Genomic DNA, 18890 nt, shown 5'->3' with positions numbered 1-18890 from the left:
AGTTCTGTCAGCAACAAATTAAACCATTTGTGCAAAGTTTTTAGTTTTTAAATTTTTGTATTTGTGTGTGTATGTGTGTGTGCGTGCATGCACGTGCACACATGCATGCTTGCTGGTTCTGGGTCTTGAACTCAGGGCACTGTCCTTGAACCTTTTTTTTGGGGGGGGGGGAGGTGGTGGTTGTGGGGCCTGAATTCTGGGCCTGGGCACTGTCGCTCAGCTCTTCAGCTCAAGGCTAGCACTCTGCCACTTGAGCCACAGCGCCACTTCTGGCTTTTTCTGCTTATGATGTGGTGCTGAGGAATCAAACCCAGGGCCTCATGCATGCAAGGCAACTGCTCTACCACTGAGCCACCTTCCCAGCACCCCCTCTCCATTCTCCCCCTCCTCCCGAACCTTTTTGTTCAAGGTTAATGCTCTGCCATTTGAACCATGCCTTCAAACTTCTAGCTTCTTGCTGGTTAATTAGAGGTAAGAGCCTCATGGACTTTCCTGTCCCGGCTGGCTTTGATCCGTGATACTCAGTTCTCAGCCTCCTGAAAAACTAGGATTAGAAATGTGAGCCATCAGTGCCTGGTTCATTTTATTTTTATAAATTTAAAATATGACTACAGTCACAGTGCTCGGGCTAGGAGGACGAGTCTGTGCTTTTGTGGGAGTGAGAAGGTACTTGACCAGCTTCCCAGGTCTCTCCCGAGGGATTCTGCTCCCCTCAGGTGGTCCCTATCTTGGGACCCTGCCAAATGTCTCCAGAGCTCAACAAAGCCAAAAACTCAACCACAGAGGGAGCTTTGTGCACTTTCCTATTTTGACTGACAGCCTAGTGCATTGGTGGTAGCTCATACAGGAAGCCTTAGAAAGAATGGCAGCTTACTGCCAGGAACCCATGGCTCACGCCTGTCATCCTAGCTTCTCAGGAGGCTGAGATCTGAGGATCGTGGTTCAAAGCCAGCCCGGGCAGGAAAGTCCGTGAGACTCTTATCTCTAATGAACTACCAGAAAACTGGAAATGGCACTGTGGCTCAAGTGGTAGAGTGCTCGTCTTGAACTGAAGAGCTGAGGGACAGCGCCCAGGCCCAGAGCTCAAGCCCCACGACCGACAAAAAAAAACAAAAAACAAAAAAAGAATGGCAACCTCTTTTAGAAAGCTTTTTGGAGCGAGCTGAGTATAGTTTCTGTCATGTGCTTGTCATCCAGCTACTGGGGAAGTGTAAACAGGAGGATAAGAGTCCAGGCTGGCCTGTGCACATATGCAACACTAATTCAAAAAAAATTACTGAAAGAGAAAGGACAAGGCTCAAATGGTAGACTGCCTGCTTAACAAGCCCCAGGTGCTGAGTTCTGAAACAAAAACAAAAGTAGCAACAGAAAAGGGTACTTTTGAAAATCCCTGTGATGGTTTGCCATCTCCCTCTCGACTGTCTTTGTCCTCAGGTTACTCGAGCAGTGCAGTGGCTGGTCTCCCGCTGCCCCCGTGCCCTTGACCTTTGCTGTCAGACCCTCATTCAGTATGTCGAGGATGGACTTGGCCGTGAGTTTAGTGACCGTTTTTTCCATGATAGAAAAGAGAGGCGTCTGGGCGGCCTGGCTTCGCAGGAGCCTGGCGCCATTGTTGAGCTCTTCAACAGTGTCCTGCAGTTCCTGGCCTCTGTGGTGTCCTCGGAGCAGCTGTGTAACCTGTCCTGGCCTGTCACTGAGTTTGCTGAGGTGGGGGGCAGCCAGCTGCTCCCTCACCTGCACTGGAACTCCCCGGAGCACCTCGCGTGGCTGAAGCAGGCCGTGCTGGGCTTCCAGCTTCCTCAGATGGACCTTCCACCCCCAGGAGGTGTGTGATGTTGCTGAGTGGAAGAGAGCTTAGCCATAGCCAAGTGTCTATAGTTTTCTGTAGTGAGAGCGTAGCAGGCTGCAGCTCCAGTGTGAGGCCCGCAGTCCACCTTAGGTGTGCACCTCCCTACGCCTGCTTTGGGTTCACGGGCAGAAGAAGCCAGGAGTTTTGTGGTGCAGGGGACTATTGTCCTTTCTCCAGCATCACCCCAGGTCTGTTCTGCCTGCTCCACAAGCCCCGGCTGCCAGAGCAGATGGACAGAGTGCAAGAAGAATGAGTTCTGGCGGCTTCACCCTGGAGTCATGGCTCTTGGTTCTGGTTTGTCCACTGTGCCTGGACAGCACTATTAGGTTGCAGACCCCCAGCTGTGAGCTGGAGCTTAGTGCGTCTGGGGCTGCTGCTTCCCACGTGAGCACTGTTGAGAGGAACCGGCTCACTTGCTACTTGCCTGGCCACGCTTGTCCTCCGTCTGTGCGCACCCTCTGGGCTTCAGGTACTCCGAGAAGCTGTGGTGTTTGGTCTCCACCAGGCAACTCGTCCTGAGGGAACCTTAGCGGGAGTGCACTGTTGAGCATGGTCTTTCTGCGCCCTCAACCAGACGGGGCTCCTGTCGAGCTGGGACAGGCCAGACTCTGGGCTGTCTGTGCACCCTCACCTGGGCCCGGGAGTGAGCTGCCCTCCCCTCAGCAGCTGTAGCTCCACCACGTGCATGTCTGAGAGCAGACTTCTCAGCCACACACTCACCCTCTGCTACTCAGGAGGCTGAGATCTGAGAATCGCGGTTCAAAGCCAGCCCGGGCAGGAAAGTCTGTGAGACTTATCTCCAATAAACTACTAGAAAACCAGAAGTGGCACTTTGGCTCAAGTGGCTGAGGGCTCGCCAGAGAGGCAGAGGGAAGGGGATTGGAAGTTTGAGGCCAGAAAGACCCTGCCTCAGACCAAGGAAGATGAGATGCATAGTTTTTGCCAGTGTTTCCGTAAGTTCTAGAACTGTGAGGCCTTTTCCCTCTGCAGCTCCCTGGCTCCCCATGTGTTCCATGGTCATTCAGTATGCCTCCCAGATCCCCAGCTCACGGCAGACACGGCCGGTCCTCCAGTCGCAGGTGGAGAACCTGCTCTGCAAGACCTACCGCCGGTGGAAGAGCAAGAGCCCCTCCCTGAGCCCAGAGGCAGGGCCCTCAGTGGCTGACGTCCCCTGGGACGATGTCATTGCCTTGTGCATTAATCACAAGCTGAGGGACTGGACGCCCCCTCGGCTCCCCGTCGTGACAGGTAGGTGGAGCTTGGCATTATGAGTCCAGCTGTTCATAAGACTTCCTGATCCAGTTTGAGCACAGAAAGGCATTGAGGAGGTGTTTATTTTCCTTTGGGTTCCCACTCTCCCTTTTCTTAGGCCCTCTAAGGCCAGTGATTTTGAGGTACTTATACACAGTGGCAATTGCCAATAAGGTTCCGGGAGAACCTGGACTCTCTGATCTGAAGCAGGTCCCCTGTGCTACCTCTTAAGTAGAACTCTGTGGCTCTGAGAGTCATTTCTGGACCCCCAAAGTCTGGGTGTAAGCCTGCTTGCACCTTAAGTGACTATGGGCACTCAAGAGCATACATCTAGCCGAAGAATTGGGAGTCCCATTATTTAGAAGACTTGTTCTTAAAGGTGTGAAAAATATCAGGTGGTCACCTGTGGCCTTTTTGAGTTCTTAAAATGTTTTTATATTGTTTTTTCAGAGGCACTGAGTGAAGACGGTCAGATATGTGTATATTTTTTTAAAAACCATTTGAAAAAATTTGATGTTCCTTTGTTATGGGAACAAGCCAGGGCACAGACACAGAAGGAGCTGCAGCTGAGTCCGCGGCGGTGAGCACCACGTGTAGTGTTTGTTTCTGTTGCTGTCCTAAACTATGTTCTCATCTGAAAGTAAAGACTGGAAGTTAACATCTGGCAAACTGAGTCCAGTTCTAGGCCAGTTCTGACAAACTTTCAAGGCCAAATCATTCCTATATCATAGAAACTGTTCTATCTGGTGCTGGTGGCTCACGCCTATAATCCTAGCTACTCAGGAGGCTGAGATCTTGAGGATCCCGGTTCAAAGCCAATCTGATCAGAAAAGTCTCCATGAGACCCTTACCTCCATGAACCACTCAAAAACTGGAAGTGGAGCTGTGGCTCAAAATGGTAGAGTGGTAGCCTTAAGTAAAAGAAAGAATTCAGGGATAGCACCCAGGCCTTGAGTTCAAGCCCAATGACCAACAACAACAACAACTAAAAATGAAAAACCACACCCACACACAAAAAAAACTGTTTTAGTACAAAGATAATAAGCATATCTCTTTTGTCAGATGACATTGACTGAAGAAGGCAGAAAAAAGCTGGCATCTCATCTAACTTAGAAGCCTGGCTTAGTAGAATTGGCATTTGCAGTTCAGTGATAGCACATACTGCAAGACCTAAATATTTTCTTTCTCCCAAAATGAACAGTATCAGCTGATTGTAGTTATGGCTCAAGTGGGAGAGGCACCAGTCTAGAAAGTACAAGGCCTTACATTCAGTTCCTGGTAGCACCAAAAGAAACCTCCAGTGACAAGCCTGTCATCCTAGCTACTCAGGAGGCTGAGATCTGAGGATCCTGGTTTGAAGCCAGTCTGGGCCGGAAAGTCTATGTGTTTTTGTTTTTTTTTTTTAATCTCCCAATTAACCACCACAAAACCAGAAGTGGGAGCCAGGCGTCGTTGGCTCACGCCTGTAATCCTAGCTACTCAGGAGGCTGAGATCCGAGGATCGTGGTTCAAAGCCAGCCCGGGCAGCAAAGTCCATGAGACACTTACCTCCAATAAACCACTAGGAAACCAGAAGTGGCGCTGTGGCTCAAGTGATAAAGTGCTCGCCTTGAGCTAAAGAGCTGAGGGACAGAGCCCAAGCCAGAGTTCAAGCCCCTGACTGACCAAAAAAAAAAAAAAAAAAGAAGTGGTGCTCTCGCTGAATGTGGTGGAGCGCTAGCCTTGAGTGAGAAGGCTCAGGGACAGTGCCTAGGCCCTGAGTTCAAGCCATGTGACTGACAAAAACCAAGGGAAAAAAAACAAAACAATACCAACAGTAGATAATTTACTAATATAATTTATCTCCAGAGCAGCAATATAAATGATCATTTCAGTTGGCATAAGGTGCATTTCTTAACACTTATTCCTGATAAAGTTTATTGTCAAGTTTGGGTAAGAATGAACTTTTTTAACTTGGTAAGGCTATCTGTCAAAAACTAACAAAAAGGGCTGGGAAGTTGGCTCAGTGGTAGAGTGCTTGCCTTGCATGCCTGAGGCCCTGGGTTCAATTCCTCAGCACCACATAAGCAAAAAGAAAAAAGCCGGAAGTGGTGCTGTGGCTCAAGTGGTAGAGCACTAGCCTTGAGCTGAAAAGCTGAGGGACAGCGCCCAGTCCGAGTTCAGGCCCCACGACCAGACCCAAAAAAAAAAAAAAAAAAAAAAAAAACTACCAAAAAAAGAAAAGAAAACTAAATATGCTTATTGGTGAAACAGGATAGATACTAAAGTCTATTATCCTGGAAGTCTTGTCCAGGTGTCAAGTGCATGGGATAGATCAGTATAAATACTGAAAGGACAATTGTCATTTGCAGATCGCATGACTGTCAGTTCGTAGCACTGAACAGCCAAACCCTTAGGACTATCTAGAATTCAGCAAGGTAATCAGATAGTGAATTTACAACCTGTAAAACTTTTTCACAGTATACTCCAGAGGCTGAGATCTGAGGATCCCAGTTTGAAGCCAGTCCATGAGACTCTTATTTCCATTTAACCACCAAAAGCCAGAAGTGGAGGTGGAGACTTAAGTGGTAAAGCACTTGCCTTGAGCAAAAAAGCTAAGGGACAGTGCAAGCTCTAGGACCAGCATAAAACATATTTTCATAGTGTAACAATTACATAGTATGAGCCCGGGTGCCAGTGGCTCACACCTATAATCTTAGCTACTCAGGAGGCTGTGATCTGAGGATCGTGATTCAAAGCCGGCCTGGGCAGGAAAGTCCATGAGATTCTTATCTCCATTAACCACCAGTAAGCCAGAAGTGGCACTGTGGCTCAAGTGGTAGAGTTGCTAGCCTTGAGCTGGAGAGCTGAGGGACAGTGCCCAAGCCCAGAGTTCAAGTCCCACGACCGACAAAAAAAGACTAAGACTAGGAATGTCACCACAGTGAGGATTGTTTTCCTTTACTCTAGAGCAAAGCCCACATGCAGGTTAAGGTCAGTCATGAATCATCTAGGAAAATAGACAGGCATGAGAGGTAGGTGTTCCTAGGGTGGTTCAACACATGTGTAGCTGTGTCCCAGTACTCCGGAAGACTACAGATTCTCCCAGGAGGATAAGCAGATCTGTGAGTTGTGTATGTGTGTGTGTGTCTGTAGAGATTCTCTCTTTCCTGACCTGATCATTTGCACTTCAATACATGTTCTTACAGTTTAGGGATAAAGTCTTTTCACCCTTCTGCAAGCAATTTTCCTACACCATTGCTCCAACTGCACCAAAAAGGGAAGAGAAGTGCAGAACATGGCCAAGAGGGGAGTGCCAGCACAGAGGATCTGATGCAGGGAGCCTCTGCCGAGGAGCTCCTGATACAGTGTCTGTCCAGCCGTCTGCTGCTGGAGAAAGAGGAGAGCAAGAGGTAAAATCCTGCCGGGTGCCGGTGGCTCACGCCTGTAATCCTAGCTACTCAGGAGGCTGAGATCTGAGAATCACAGTTCAAAGCCAGCCCGGGTAGGAAAGACCGTGAGACTCCTATCTCCAATAAACCACTAGAAAACTGGAAGTGGCGCTGTAGCTCAAGTGGTAGAGCACTTGCCTTGAGCTGAAGAGCTGAGGGACAGTGCCCAGGCCCAGAGTTCAAGCCCCATGACCAACAAAAAAAAAAAAAAAAAGAGGTAAAATCCTTTCCTCCCTGTGTGTGCATTCACTCCACTTCTGTGAAGACAGAGACCGGCTGCTGAGGAGACAGCAAAGGTGGGGAAGGGCAGTGTGCGTGCAAGGGTTATAGTGGCAAAACTTTTTCAAAGGCCAAAGTTAAATACTAGTAAAATATAGGCTCTTAGAGGAAGAAAGGCCTTGCTTTAGTTTATTCTTGAAATTGACTGTGGGTTATTTATCATTGAGCATCTGTGTTAAGTTGTGTAATGAAAAATACGTGCAACTAAGCCTATTCACGAGATGGCAAGTGCTGGACTCAGGCTGGCCCTGGATTTCTGCCCTTGACTGGCTGGAGGCTTTGGTGGACTGCCCCCTACTGGACAGCAGGCACTGGTGCTGACCCTCCTTTCCACCCACTCCCTTCCTTTCCTCTCAAGCATACCTTTCTGCTGTGCTCCCAACCAGACTCTCCTTTATTAGTCTTCTCTGTTGGTAGCAATTCCATCCCGTTAGCCACCTCGGCCAAATGTTTGGAAATCATGCCCTCACCCCTAAATCCTATTGGCTTTAACTGAAAATAGACTTGGATTGAACTGATTATGAAGCTGACCCAAGCTGCTTTTGTTTGCTTGTGGGTTACTGTTGTAGGCCATAGTCCAGTCTTTGCTGTTAAGACAGAAGTCACATTACTCCTATGCTTACACTGTAAGCTTTTTGGAGGCTCCCTTCTTCGCCCCAAATGAAAAGCAAATGCTTGAGATAGCCCATGCACTGTGTGATTTGCCCTGGTTTCTCTTCTGGCTGATGAGTTTGCTGTTTTTCTTGCTGAAACTTGTGACCCCCAACAGCTGAGTTTATGGACATTCTGCTCAAACATCTGCCTCTGGGTTCAGCTCTCCTTGTTGGCCCTCACCTCTGCTTCTCCTTTTGTTGTTTTATCTTCAGACTGTTGGCATTGTCACACATTCCTTGTTTGTCTTATCTCATTAAAGTATAAGTGGCTTTGGGTGGGGCCTTGTCTGTTTAGTTTCTGTGCCATATTCCTGTTTTTATAGTGGTGCCTCATTTAGTGGCTGCTTGATAAATACATTTGTAAGAGTTAATGAATTACTCATTTTCAAAGGTGGGTTTGCTTATGTTGTATAATTTAAGTATTGTTTGTTGTTTGCGTGTTTACTTATTGGCAACGCTAGGGTTTTGAACTTGGCCTTGAGCTGGCTACTTGGGCACATTCCCAGCCTTCTTTTGCTTTAGCTATTTATTTATTTTTTGGGGGGTCTGGTTGTGGGCCTGAACTCTGGGCCTGGGCGCTGTCCCTCAGCTCTTTAGCTCAAGGCTAGCACTCTACCACTTGAGCCACAGCACCACTTCCGGCCTCTTTTTCTCTGCTTATGTGGTGCTGAGGAATCGAACCCAGGGCCTCATGCATGCAAGGCAAGTGCTCTACCAGTGAGCCACCTTCCCAGCCCCATGCTTTAGTTATTTTTTAGATATGGTTTTGCCTGTGGTTGACCTCAGACTGCAGTCCTCTTACATGTACCTCCATGTTCCTTGGATTGTAAGCACATGCTGCAGGCCCAGCTTACTTAGTTATAGTCGGGTAGTGCTAACTTTTTGTCTAGGTTGACATCACACTGCCTCCAAGTAGCCTGTGCTCCCAAACCTGGTTAAGGGGTGTTCTTTGTTTTGTTTTCCTACTTTCTAGTGCTTGAGTACTCAGAGCCTGAGTACTGTCCCAGAGCTTTTTTTGCTCAAAGCTAGCACTTTACCAATTGAACCGCAGCTCCACTTCTGGCTTTTTGGTGGTTAATTCAACCCCCCCCCCCCCAAAAAAAATGAGCTTTTCTATCCCCAGTCTGGCCTTGAACCATGATACTCAGATCTCAGCCTCCTGAGTAACTAGGATTATAGGTGTGAGGCACTGGCACCCGGCCCCTTAAGTGGCTTTTGATGAGGGAAGAATTCTCGTCCTCTGAGATATCCCACTCTAGCTGAGCGTGTGTTTTCTTTTGAGATGGGATTTTTGTGTTACCAGGCTGGCCTCAAGCCACCCTATCAGCCTCCCTGGTAACTGCAGATGTGCCATCATGCCTACTTAAGATGCCATTTATTACAGAGATCAGTGTGTGGAGATAGACAGCTCTGGAGTGCTAAGTGGTAGTGAAGCTTTTCTTTAATACTGTTTTTAATTTGATTATAAACTAGAAGCAGTAATCCACATATTTGTATAATCCATGAAGAGATATCATGAGCTACAAACTCAGTTGTGGCTTATGCCCATGATCCTAGCTACTCAGGAGGCTGAGACCTCAAAGATTGAGATTTATAATTCGCCTGGGCAGAAAAGTACTCAAGACTCCATTAACCAGCAGATTGCCTGGCTATAGCACATATAGTGGTGGAGTGTGCCAGCCGAGCAAACACATGCGATGATGACTGTGGGGCCCAGAGCCCAAGCCCCAGAACCAGTACAAAACAAAAAGTAAGTCAAAGCCAGATGAGGGGTTATAAGTACTGTTAACACACAGATGCCGAGATTTGGGGGTTAGTGCTACATTTTTCATTAAATATGTTAAATAGATAGTAAATTTTTAAAGTACATTTCTGCTGCTCATTGATGCCATAACCTAGTTGTATGTGTCCTTAGTAAGGCGTAAATCAGGTGCATATAGCAGGAGAGCGAATAGTCGATCGGTCGTGTTGCTTCTCAGTGCCCAGATGTTTCTGAATTCTTGATCACATTGTTTCAGGTTTGAAGATCAACTTCAGCAGTGGTTGTCTGAAGACTCAGGAACATGTAGAGATTCCACGTCCCTTCCCCTCTACCTTCCTCAGACACTAGTATCTCTTCCTCGTACTATGGAGTCCATCATGAAAGCATCAACAGTAACTGGTCCACAGGTGAGAACAGAGCAAATTTGTCATTAGCAAAGACAGAACTAACAAAAATCGGTCTTTTATTAATTCAGTCTTGTGGTGACCCCAACCAGTTCTCAGTTTGTGCTTGTAAAATAAATGAAGAATGGAACTGAAACAAGAACTGATTAAACTGTAGCCCTTCACCAGCGAGTTGGAAGGACATTGAGAGTGTGACAGCTGGTAACGGCAGATTTTGTTTTTGGAACACATACATACTGTATCACCCAGGTTTGCTTCTAGGAATAGTAGTGAATGACAGGATTGACCAGGGCAAACTTAAAGGAGCCGAAGCCTGCTCTAGGTCTTCCGTCTTGTCAAGGCCAGAGATTTCTTTTTTTTCTCTTTATTCTTTTATTTATTTATTTATTTTTTGGTCGGTCATGGGGCTTGAACTCTGGGCCTGGGCGCTCTCCCTCAGCAATTAAGCTCAAGGCTAGCACTGTACCACTTTGAGCCACAGCTCCACTTCCAGTTTTTGAGTGGTTCATTGGAGGTAAGGGTCTCACGGGAACTTTTCTGCTCAGGCTGGCTTTGAACCGGGATCCTCAGATCTCAGCCTCCTGAGTGTCTAGGACTACAGTCCTGAGCCACTGGCGCCTGGCTTTTTCTTTTTTTTTCATGGTGCTGCTTAGCAAGTACTGCACTCTACAACTGAGGAATACTGTCAGCCCCTTGTTTTTGGAGGTAGAATCTAATGATGTACCCTAGGCTGCCTCAGCCTCCCAGTGCTGGAGTTATACTACCACTTGGCCCAATGTTGTTTTCAAAGCCATTGCTGTCCTTTCCTGTGTGGCTAAAGAGTTAGAAGCATTTTAATCACAGATAGGTGCTGCCAGAGAAAGAAAAAGCATGTTTCTATAGCAACTTAAGCCCTTCAATAGAAGAGGAAAGCTAAGATAGACATAAATAAATAATAAGGTATAACTAAGATAACATACTGTTTCTCAGGTTGACAAATACTTAAAAATGTTCCTATTTATTGGCTTACTAATCCTATCTTAAAGGAATTGTCAAATGTTCACATTTAATTTACAAAAAATGTTTGCAGGGGCTGGGAAGGTGGCTCAGTGGTAGAGCGCTTGCCTTGCATGCCTGAGGCCCTGGGTTCAATTCCTTAGCACCACATAAGCAAAAAGAAAAAAGCCAGAAGTGGCACTGTGGCTCAAGTGGTAGAGTGCTAGCCTTGAGCTGAGGAGCTAAGGGACAGCGCCCAGGCCCAGAGTTCAGGCCCCATTGTCGCTACCGCCTCGACCAGCAAGGAAGACGCGACACCGAACTCTTCTCTCTGCAGTTTATTCAGGACCTTTGAGTAATCTTCTGACCCCAACCCCGGGGAGAATTCCCCACAGCCTTAAGTACCCGCTGGGTAGCCAACCCTGATACGCCACGTGGGAACCACCAATAGGTTCAGGTGCGCGGAAGCAAGCCAGATTCTTTGCCTTAGCCATATAAGGAAGCCGGCGCCATCTTCCAGGTGCGGCCTCTCGCAGCTCTCTACACCCCATAACTGGACCAAAAAAAAAAAAAAAATGTTTGCTGTAGCATTGCATAAAAGTGCAAGCCAAGCAAACTAAATGTCCAAAGATGAGAATCTGGCAAAGCCATTTTACAGGGACCTGGTGGGCTGTGTAAGTATCAGAAGAGGCCCAGATGAGACTCGAAACGAGATCTAGTCCTTTCCAGAGAAGAGGCCTTAGTTTATTTGCATCCCCAAACTACTCATAGTGATTTTTTTTTTAAATTGATTGTTATGAAAGTCATGTACAAAGGGGTTTGCAGTTACACAACTCAGGTAAAGAGAATGTTTCTTTTTGGACAGTTCACCTACTGGTTTCTTTTTTATTCAAATAGACCACAAGAACAGGGGAGCAGCTGCAGCTTTCAGAGGCAACGAGCAGCTCTCTGACTGAACGGCTGAAGCACCTAGAAAGGCTGATCGAGAGCTCAAGGGAAGAGGAAGCTGCCTCCGAGCTCCATCTGTCTGCACTGCTGGACATGGTGGACATCTGAGAGCCTGGCCAAAGAGGTGGTCGTCTTTCCAGAATAGTTTGTTTTTACTTAAAATTATGTTATTCCCAGATGCTTGATGCACTTCTGGAAATAGGATTACTAATCATGCAAATAAACTGTTTGAATCTCTAATGAGATCCTGCCCAGACTTCCCTTGTATGACTTCAACACTCTTATCCGTTTCATTATCTTTTCTCAGACTGTCTCCCACTAGCACATGCTCTGAGGGGTTTTGTCGCTTACATTTCTCTCAGGTAATTCTCTCAGCAAAGTTGAGTCTACTGTTCCAGACATCAGAAGTGCTGGGATACATAAGGTATATAAGGTCTCTGCTTGCCAGGCCTGCCCAGCTCAACTCAACACCAACAGGTAGGTGTGTGCATGTGTGTGTGTAAGTGATGTGGACATAGATGTGTTTCTGGGTAAGAAGCAAACATGGGACATTGTACCTGAGAAGACATGATAGAGACCTGGGGACAATCTTACATCGGCAGGAAGCACCTCCCAGGCCCCCTCCTTCTTCACTGAGTACCTCTTGATTAAGAATGTGGCTCAATGGTAGAGTGCTTGCCTATCATGCATGAAGCCCTAGGTTCGGTTCCTCAGTACTACATGAAAAGCCAGAAGTGGTGCTGTGACTTAAGTGGTAGAGTGCTAGCCTTAAGCAAAAGAATTTCTGGGCCTTCCCTGATTGCAAGCCCTAGGACTGGCACAAAAAAAAAAAAAAAGGATTTCAAGGAAATGATATTCCATTACATTTTTGAGAACTTAAAGTAGTGGAGCTCAAGTGGTAGTATGCCATCTTTGAGCAAATATGCTAAGGGACAATGCCTAGGTCCTGAGTTCAAGCCCTCCAGTACTGGCACTAAAAAAATAAAAGAACTTAAGTATCATTGTTTGTTGCTACTAAAAATCAGTGCTCAGTTTCAGGGTCATATTCTTTGTCTTTTTGTCGTTTTTTTTTTTCTTTTTTGGTACTGGGGATTGAACCCAGGACGTTGCACTTGCTAGGCAATCGCTTTGCCACTGAGCTACATCCCAGCCCTCAGAGGCATATTCTTACATTGAATTTATCTGTAATGTCTAGTATAATCACAGTACTGTGTTCTCCGTAGTTGAGGATCCAATTTGACCCCCTCAGATTTCACCTTTAATACCGATTACATAATAACTAACAAAGTTCAGGTGTAGACTTGAAAATAGAATTGTTTTGAAAGGAGCAATGATTGCAAGAGGAAATCCTTGGCTTTTTTTTTTTTTTTTGGGGGGGGGGGCAATCCTAGGGCTTGAACTTGGCCTGGGCACTGCCCCTGAGCTTTTTTGCTCAAGGCTAATGCTCTATCACTTGAGCCACAGTGGCACTTCCTGCTTTCCAGTGGTTAAGATAAGAATGTCGGAGTATATTAGACTTTGCCAGAAAACCATACAGACATCCTGGTACAAAGAACAAAGAAAAGGTTTATTGCCAGCAAAAGGATTGGCATGACTCTTCCCACAAGAGAGGACTGAGAAGTACCCACTATTGTCTGAGGTGACCTTTATAACCTACTGAAGCTAGGATGGGCTAAGAAGGGGCTAGTAGGCAGAGACCTCGCTTTTTAATTCCTGAAAGATAGGACTTCTCTATGTAACCCAGTTTGGCATTCTTTCTGCCCTAAACACCCCTTTAATCCCCCCAATACACACACCAAGTGCTGGGATTGTAAGTATGCACCACAGTGCCCCACCTGTGGTATTTTAAAAGTCTTATTTTAGAGACTATTGGCTTCTTACAACATGAGTTAGTTTTCATATTACCTTCCCTATTAGGTATGTCATCCTCACATACATAGTTAAATTTTCTTTTATTAAGTCTCCCTAAACATTTCAGTATGTTGGCTAAAATCTGTACTCTGAATTCAGAATGATGAAAGTTTACCGCTGGTTGTGAAACCCTGTGTCAATTTGATTAACATTTCCTTTAGGTGCAATTTTGAATTTTCCTACAGTTACTGTCTTTTTTTTCTTTTTCTCTTCATTAGTTTAGTTTTTTGTTTCTGTCACTACTCCAGAGTATAAAGTACTCTTTTTTTTTTTGGGGGGGGGGCTGTTCTGGGGCATGAACTCAGGGCCTGGCCTCTGTCCCTGAGCCTCTATGAGCTCCACAGCACCACCTTTGCCTTTTTCTGTTTATGTGTTACTGAGGAATCAAACCCTGAGCATGCTAGGCAAGTAAGTGCTCCACCACTCAGCCACTTTCCCAGCTAGTGTAAAGCCCCTCCCAGCACGGGCCTGCCAGGTAAAGGCTAACTCCATTTCCCTGTCAGGACCATTCTGGGGGATCACCCTGTCCTGCCACACTTGGAAATTCCCTGGAGTCTGAATAATAAAACTTTTTTTTGGTTTGCTTTGCACCTTATCTAAAATATCTTTTATTTTTTGGGGGGGTGAGGGGGGTTCTGGTGGTGGGGCCTGAACTCGGCCTGGGCACTGTCTCTCAGCGCTTCAGCTAGCTAGCTAGTTAGCTAGTTCTTCAGTATGCTAGCACTCTACCACTTGGGCCACAGCACCACTTCGGCTTTTTTCTTTTTGCTTATGTGGTGCTGAGGAATCGAACACAGGGCCTCATGCATGCAAGGCAAGCGTTCTACCACTGAGCCACCTTCCCAGCCCTAAAATATCTTTTTTTACCCTTATATTTTATTCATAATTTCAATAGAAGTATAATTTTAGGTGGGAAATTATTACCTTGTATTTATGCTTGTTTTGTTTCTTGAAACTTTATGTGTGTGTGTTTGTACACATAGGTGTGTACTAGGCCTGGGACTTGAACTCAGGGCCTGGGTACTATTCTTAGGCCAGCACTCTGTCATTTCAGCTAGGTCTACAATTCTGGGTTTTTTGTTTTGTTTTGTTTTTTGTTTTTTGTTTTTTTGGTCATGGGGCTTCAACTCTGGCCTGGGCGCTGTCCCTCAGCTCTTCAGCTCAAGGCTAGTGCTCTACCACTTGAGCCACAGTGCCACTTCTGGTTTTCTGCTGGTTTATGGGAGCTAAGAGTCTCATGGCCTTTCCTGCCCAGGCTGGCTACGAACCAGGATCCTCAGCCTCCTTAGTAGTTAGGATTACAGGCGTGAGCGCCTGGCGCCCAGCACTTCAGGTTTTTCTGATGGTTAACTGGAGATGAGTTTCATAGACTTTCCTGCACAGGATAGTTTCAAACGGTCAGAACTCTGCCTTCTGAGTAGCTAGGATTACTGCACCCAGCTGTTTCTTGAAACTTTCAAGATAATGTCTATCCCCGGTGTTCTCAAATATCTCAACATATTTAATGTGTTGGCCTCCTGAGCTAGGCATTCAGCTGCTTTCCTTTTTACCTTCTCTTCTTTCCTTTTTCTTCTCTCTCTCTGTCTCCCTTCTTTCCAGGGTCTATGTAACCTGAGCTGAATTCACCCTTGCACACTTTGCCCGCTCAGTTTCCCAGGTTCTGGGATTAGTTATGTGTCACGGCTGGCTTTTTGCAGGCCAGTTGTTCCAGAGGGATTCTCAAGCCATCTGACTAAGAGGGAGAAGCAGGACGGAGCCTCCACACAGTGTACACTGACTCAGTCCCTCCACCCACAGTGGCACTCAGCCGTGCCTGAGGCCCAAGCTCTTATCCGTTGTGACTCAACAACTGGAGGCCTCCAGCCAAGTAGAAGCAAGGATTTATGGCCATACTGTTTCTTACACAAGGCTTGCAATTTCTATACCCAGAGTTGACTGGCAAGAATAATCTTTTTCTTGTTGACTTCACCCATGACTTAGCAAGAGAAAAGCTTGCTTAGTTATTATTCATTCCTCTATCCAGTCTTTATTACTTTGTTTATACTCTTGCTTACTAGTATTTCTCTCTGCATGCCTTATGGATTTTTATGTCTGTCTTGTAAGATCTGTGAGGGAATTGGAGGTCAATGCCTATGTTCAGTATGGCATGTTTAACTAGAAACTTATGTTTTCTGCCATTAGTCTTTTTTTTTCAATTAGTACAATTATCTATCTATCTATCTATCTATCTATCTATCTATCTATCTATCTATCTATCTACCTATCTATCTACGGTCCGGTTGTGGGGTCTGAACTCTGGGCCTGGGCGCTGTCCCTCAGCTCTTCAGCTCAAGGCTAGCGCTCTACCACTTGAGCCACAGCGCCACTTCCAGCTTTTTTCTTTGTTCTTATGTGGTGCTGAAGAATCGAATCCAGGACCTCATGCATGCAAGGCAAGCGCTCTACCACTGAGCAACCTTCCCAGCCCTAGTACATTTAATTATTTAAGTATTTATACACATATTTTTTTGTTGTTTTTTGTTTTTTTGTCGGTCGTGAGCCTTGAACTCTCGGTCTAGGCGCTGTCCCTGCACTCTTCAGCTCAAGGCTAGTGCTCTACTACTTGAGCCACAGCGCCACTTCCGGTTTTCTAGTGGTTTATTAGAGGTAAAAGTTTCACAGACTTTCACGCCTGGGCTGGCTTTGAACCGCAATCCTCAAATCTCAGCCTCCTGAGTAGCTAGGATTACAGGCGTAAGTTACTGGTGCCCGGCTTTTTTTTTTTTTTTTAGTAATGAGTTTTTTTATTGTGAAAATATGGTACAGAGGAGTTACAATTACATGAGCATTGTAATGAATACATTTCTTATCAAGAATTGTTGCCTTCTGCCATTAGTCTTTTCTCTGCATGTCTCTGCTGGGATAGTTCCTCAGTCACCAATAAATTGTTTTGCTACATCTAATTATCAGTTCTCAGCCCCTGTTTTACAATCCCTCCAGAGCCACTGTGTAGATCAGGTCTTACTGTGCTCTTGGACCCCAGTCCTCAGGGATCCTGGAATTTCTGCTTTTTTTTTTTTAAATCTTTCAGTTTTAAATACCACTTGAAAACAGATGACCCCCAAATTTCTTTCTGCTGATTACCCTCTCCTAAAGGCCAGTCCACTCAACATAGCCACATAAATATCCATGTCATAACCATGTACCCAGTCTAAGTTGAAATTTTCAACAAACCTTAGCTATTTTACACCTATAATTTTTTTTTTTTTGCCTTGAACTCTCCACCTAGGCGCTGTCCCTGAGCTCTTCAGCTCTACTACTTGAGCCACAGCGCCACTTCAGGTTTTCAGGTGGTTAAGTGGAGATGAGAATCTCACAGACTTTCCTGCTCAGGCTGGCTTTGAACTTCGGTCCTCAGATCTCAGCCTCCTGCGGAGCTGAGGTGACAGGTGTGAGTGCCAGCGCCTGCCTCAGCCAACGTTTTACCTGCGGCAAAGCTGACACGTTGGTCTTCCCCATTTATTGCTGTATTCACCTGTTTCTATCAAGGACAAGAAGAACATTTTCCTGGGCTGGGAAGGTGGCTCAGTGGTAGAGCGCTCGCCTTGAGCTGAAGAGCTGAGGGACAGCGCCCAGGCCCGGAGTTGAGGCCCCACGACCGACAAAAAGAAAAAAAGAACATCTTCCACCAGCCACTTAAAATCTACCTACTTCATTTTGGAGGGGGAGGGCGCCGTGTCCCGTGGAGAGGAGGAGGGGGAGGGCGGGGGAGGGGGAGGGCGCGGTGTCCCGTGGAGAGGAGGAGGGGAGGGCGGGGGAGGGGGAGGGCGGAGGGGGAGGGGGGAGGGTGGGGGAGGGCGGAGGTGGGGGGAGGGCGCCGTGTCCCGTGGACAGGAGGAGGGGGAGGGCGTCATGTTCCGTGGAGAGGAGGGGAGGGCGGAGGAGGGGGGAGGGAGGGGGAGGGCGGAGGAGGGAGAGGGCGGAGGAGGGGGGAGGGAGGGGGAGGGCGGAGGAGGGGGGAGGGAGGGGGAGGGCGGAGGAGGGGGAGCGCGCCGTGTTCCGTGGAGAGGAGGGGAGGGCGGAGGAGGGGGAGGGCGGAGGTGGGGGGAGGGCGCCGTGTTCCGTGGAGAGGAGGGGAGGGCGGAGGAGGAGGAGGGCGGAGGGGGAGGGTGGGGGAGAGGGGAGGGTGGGGGAGGGGGAGGGCGGAGGTGGGGGGAGGGCGCCGTGTCCCGTGGACAGGAGGGGGAGGGCGGAGGAGGGGGAGGGCGCCATGTTCCGTGGAGAGGAGGAGGGGAGGGCGGAGGAGGGGGAGGGCGCCATGTTCCGTGGAGAGGAGGAGGGGAGGGCGGAGGAGGGGGGAGGGCGGGGGAGGGGGGAGGGCGGGGGAGGGGGGAGGGCGCGGTGTCCCGTGGAGAGGAGGAGGGGAGGGCGGAGGTGGGGGGAGGGCGCCGTGTCCCGCGGAGAGGGGGAGGGGGAGGGCGGAGGAGGGGGAGGGCGGAGGAGGGGGGAGGGTGGGGGAGGGGGAGGGGGAGGTGGGGGGAGGGCGGAGGTGGGGGGAGGGCGCCGTGTCCCGTGGACAGGAGGAGGGGGAGGGCGGAGGAGGGGGAGGGCGCCATGTTCCGTGGAGAGGAGGGGAGGGCGGAGGAGGGGGGAGGGCGCCGTGTCCCGTGGAGAGGAGGAGGGGAGGGCAGAGGAGGAGGAGAGGGCGGAGGAGGGGGAGGGCGGGGGAGGGCGGAGGAGGGAGAGGGCGGAGGAGGGGGGAGGGCGCCGTGTCCCGTGGAGAGGAGGAGGGGGGAGGGCGCCGTGTCCCGTGGAGAGGAGGAGGGGGGAGGGCGCCGTGTCCCGTGGAGAGGAGGAGGGGAGGGCGGGGGAGGGGGAGGGCGCCGTGTCCCGTGGACAGGAGGGGGGAGGGCGCCGTGTCCCGCGGAGAGGACAGGCCCTGCCCCTCCCGCCTCGCCCGCTCCTCCAAGTCCGCCCCGCCCCGCCCCTCCAGGCCCCGCCTCCCGGCCCTGGGTCTCCCGTGGAGTGTCTGGTGACCCCAGCTTGGGGCTGGCTCACGCGCCTTCGGGTTTCCCTGGCAACGGCGGCCCCGCCCTCCCAGGGCCCGCTCGCGAGCTCGATTTGTCCCCCCCTCCACCTGGGCCCGCAGGACCGGAGGCTGCGGAGACCCCACCCATGCACAAGGCCGCGCCCGCGGGCCACGCCCCTCCACGAGGCAATCGGCCGTCCTGGTGTACACGCCTCTCCGGGTGGCCACGCCCCGGGCGCCAGGACTCGCCTCTCAGACCACGCCCCCTTGCATACGCGCCCAGCCATCCAGACAGCCTTTCTTCGTGGCCTTGCCCATCAGCCACGCCTCTCGCCGGCTTGTTCCCGCCCCTCGCCGCGTGGGGCGGTTCTTCCTCCGCCACTTCAGCGATTGGGACGGGCGGGTGCTCGTCTCGCCGC

General features: G+C 49.0%; 1 protein-coding gene across 2 annotated transcripts in view; it reads left to right on the top strand.

The window, feature by feature from the left end:
• Positions 1-11795, top strand: part of LOC138808577 (germinal-center associated nuclear protein-like) — a 49674-nt gene extending 37879 nt beyond the window's left edge. Inside the window, exons 24-29 of one of the 2 annotated variants that reach the window (XM_069994864.1) lie at positions 1435-1825; positions 2840-3097; positions 3551-3680; positions 6289-6492; positions 9482-9632; positions 11502-11795. In XM_069994864.1, coding sequence (XP_069850965.1) covers positions 1435-1825; positions 2840-3097; positions 3551-3680; positions 6289-6492; positions 9482-9632; positions 11502-11660 — 1293 coding nt within the window. In that variant the 3' untranslated portion in view covers positions 11661-11795. The remainder of the gene's footprint in view (positions 1-1434; positions 1826-2839; positions 3098-3550; positions 3681-6288; positions 6493-9481; positions 9633-11501) is intronic. The other variant, XM_069994865.1, reaches the window with a different exon arrangement.
• The last annotated feature ends 7095 nt before the right edge of the window (positions 11796-18890 follow it).

The sequence above is a fragment of the Dipodomys merriami genome, unplaced genomic scaffold (genome assembly GCF_024711535.1).
Source record: "Dipodomys merriami isolate MVZ:Mamm:240054 unplaced genomic scaffold, mDipMer1.0.p SCAF_456, whole genome shotgun sequence".
NCBI classification, from domain to species: Eukaryota; Metazoa; Chordata; class Mammalia; order Rodentia; family Heteromyidae; genus Dipodomys; species Dipodomys merriami.
This window is presented reverse-complemented; position numbering and strand designations above follow the sequence as displayed.